This window comes from Magnolia sinica, chromosome 16, assembly GCF_029962835.1.
Source record: "Magnolia sinica isolate HGM2019 chromosome 16, MsV1, whole genome shotgun sequence".
Lineage (NCBI taxonomy): Eukaryota > Viridiplantae > Streptophyta > Magnoliopsida > Magnoliales > Magnoliaceae > Magnolia > Magnolia sinica.
Window position 1 is genome coordinate 62,514,346 of NC_080588.1, and position 1,923 is coordinate 62,516,268.

Here is a 1,923-nt window from a genome sequence, read left to right on the forward strand (position 1 = left end):
GAAAGAATGCCTAGATCTTTTAGGTGAGCCACACCGTTCAATTAAATTGGCAGTTAAAACGGCCTTTTCCTGGCAATTCTTATGTTCAAATATGCAGTGGCCCATGTGATTTTTGAAATAACCTAGTTTTTATGCCAGAAGATCACCTGATGGAAAGCTCATATCTCACATCCTCACATCCCGATACGTGTGCTCACGTGTGTGGAATTAGCAAGCTACGAAAATTAAGAAATACTACTAAAAATTCTTGAAGGAACTTAATCAAACACCTGATGTGCAGGTGTCAGATGTTCTAAAAAGTGACTAAAATTCAAGGAGACATCCTCTTAGGAAAACCCCATATGTGCGATTAAGATTCAGAAACAAAAACAAAGGCTCCACAGGCACACCCGTCAGGTATTTACAAAACCTGGACCGTTCATTCGTCAAGCTCCATTACCGATGGACCATATCCAAGAATCGCAGCAGTTACATGATCCTAACCTTCTGACCTGTGTGATTGTAGGTTATGGCCCATCTATAACGGGGAACTGTATGAACACTCCAGTTCTCAAAAACCAACAACAACACCTACTGCAAACGTTACCAAACCACACATCAAACACCTTCCTCCTCATACCCACCACACATCAAACACCTTCCTCCTCATACCCACCACACATCTCACAAACCCTCTCCCAGACATTCTCTGGCACGGGAACGACCGACAGTCGTGGCTGCTTGAACAGAACGAAGCCCTTTAGGCCATCATCTCCCTTCATCTCCTTCAAATCGACGGTCTGACGCATTGGCCCAACAGCACGAATGTCGACCGCACCCTCGTCTTCTCCACAGAAATACCATTCCTTGATTACTTTGGAAACTCCGACAACGCGACGCTCTTTGGGCCCAGAATGGTAGAAGAAACAGAGATCACCTATCTTCATAGATTTCATATTATTCTGGGCTTGCTTGTTCTTTACCCCATCCCACTTTGAAATCCCACCGTTGGATTTCTGATCATCCCATGACCACTCCCTAGGCTCTGTCTTCAACAGCCAGTATTGACAATTGCTCATCTTCTTTTCAAAGTGAGATTTGAGAACTGAGAAACGAAGGTATTTCAACTTCAAAACTCATCGCCTACATGCCAGTGTATTACAGTTTGTGGTACTGCAGCATCCTTTCAGATATCATGTCAATTTTTATGAAATCAGTATCATTCAATATGCAAACCTCATCATGAATATTATGTTGCATTAAAATAAATTATTCCGATGATTAGGTGGGCCACAATTTTGAAATCGATGGATAATCGTCAGATTTACTGAAGATACATGTTCGGTCTAGCTATTGAACGGATCAGTCTGGCTTTCATTGAGGGTTATTTTATGGTGAATCTCTTGTTTTAATGATGCTGATTTGGTAAAATTGTGGTATTTTAGCAGGAAAGATGGAACAGTACCACAAACTCTGGTGCAGATGCATGTAGGTGATCAGTGCTCTTTGCACCTTTGGCGGGAAAGCTGCATTTGGCGGCAAAATAGGGGTAGGGTTTGGTCACAATCTGGAGCGGATTAGGTGCGGCCCACCTTGATATCATTATATGTGATTCCTTGGTGACATCCATTCCAACCATTATCTTCCTTGTTAAAATTCATGCATGCTAATGAAAAATTTATACATATGTACTATTGATGTGACCACACCGTATGAAAATGTAGTTATTGAATGCCCACCATGAAAAGAATTTTAAGGGCTACAAAAGTTTTAGAATAAGCTGATATTTGTGTTTCCCTTCATCTAAGTCTTTATGACATAATCAACAAGTTGGATATCAAATAAACGTTATAGTGGACCCTAGGAAGTTTTCAATGATCCGCGTTTAATCACCATTGTTTTCTATGATGTGGTCCACCTTAGATTGGATCTAACTCATTTTTT

The 1,923-nt window shown here is 41.0% G+C and overlaps 1 protein-coding gene across 1 annotated transcript; it reads right to left on the reverse strand.

Annotated features, from left to right (window-relative positions):
- Positions 1 to 232: 232 nt before the first annotated feature.
- On the reverse strand, positions 233 to 1,079 carry LOC131228741 (uncharacterized). Its single transcript, XM_058224592.1, has 2 exons — positions 638 to 1,079; positions 233 to 605 (listed from the first exon to the last, which is right to left on the reverse strand). The coding sequence occupies exons 1-2, from the start codon at positions 1,056 to 1,058 to the stop codon at positions 598 to 600; spliced, it is 429 nt and encodes a 142-aa protein (XP_058080575.1). The 5' UTR covers positions 1,059 to 1,079; the 3' UTR covers positions 233 to 597.
- Between the last annotated feature and the right edge of the window lie 844 nt (positions 1,080 to 1,923).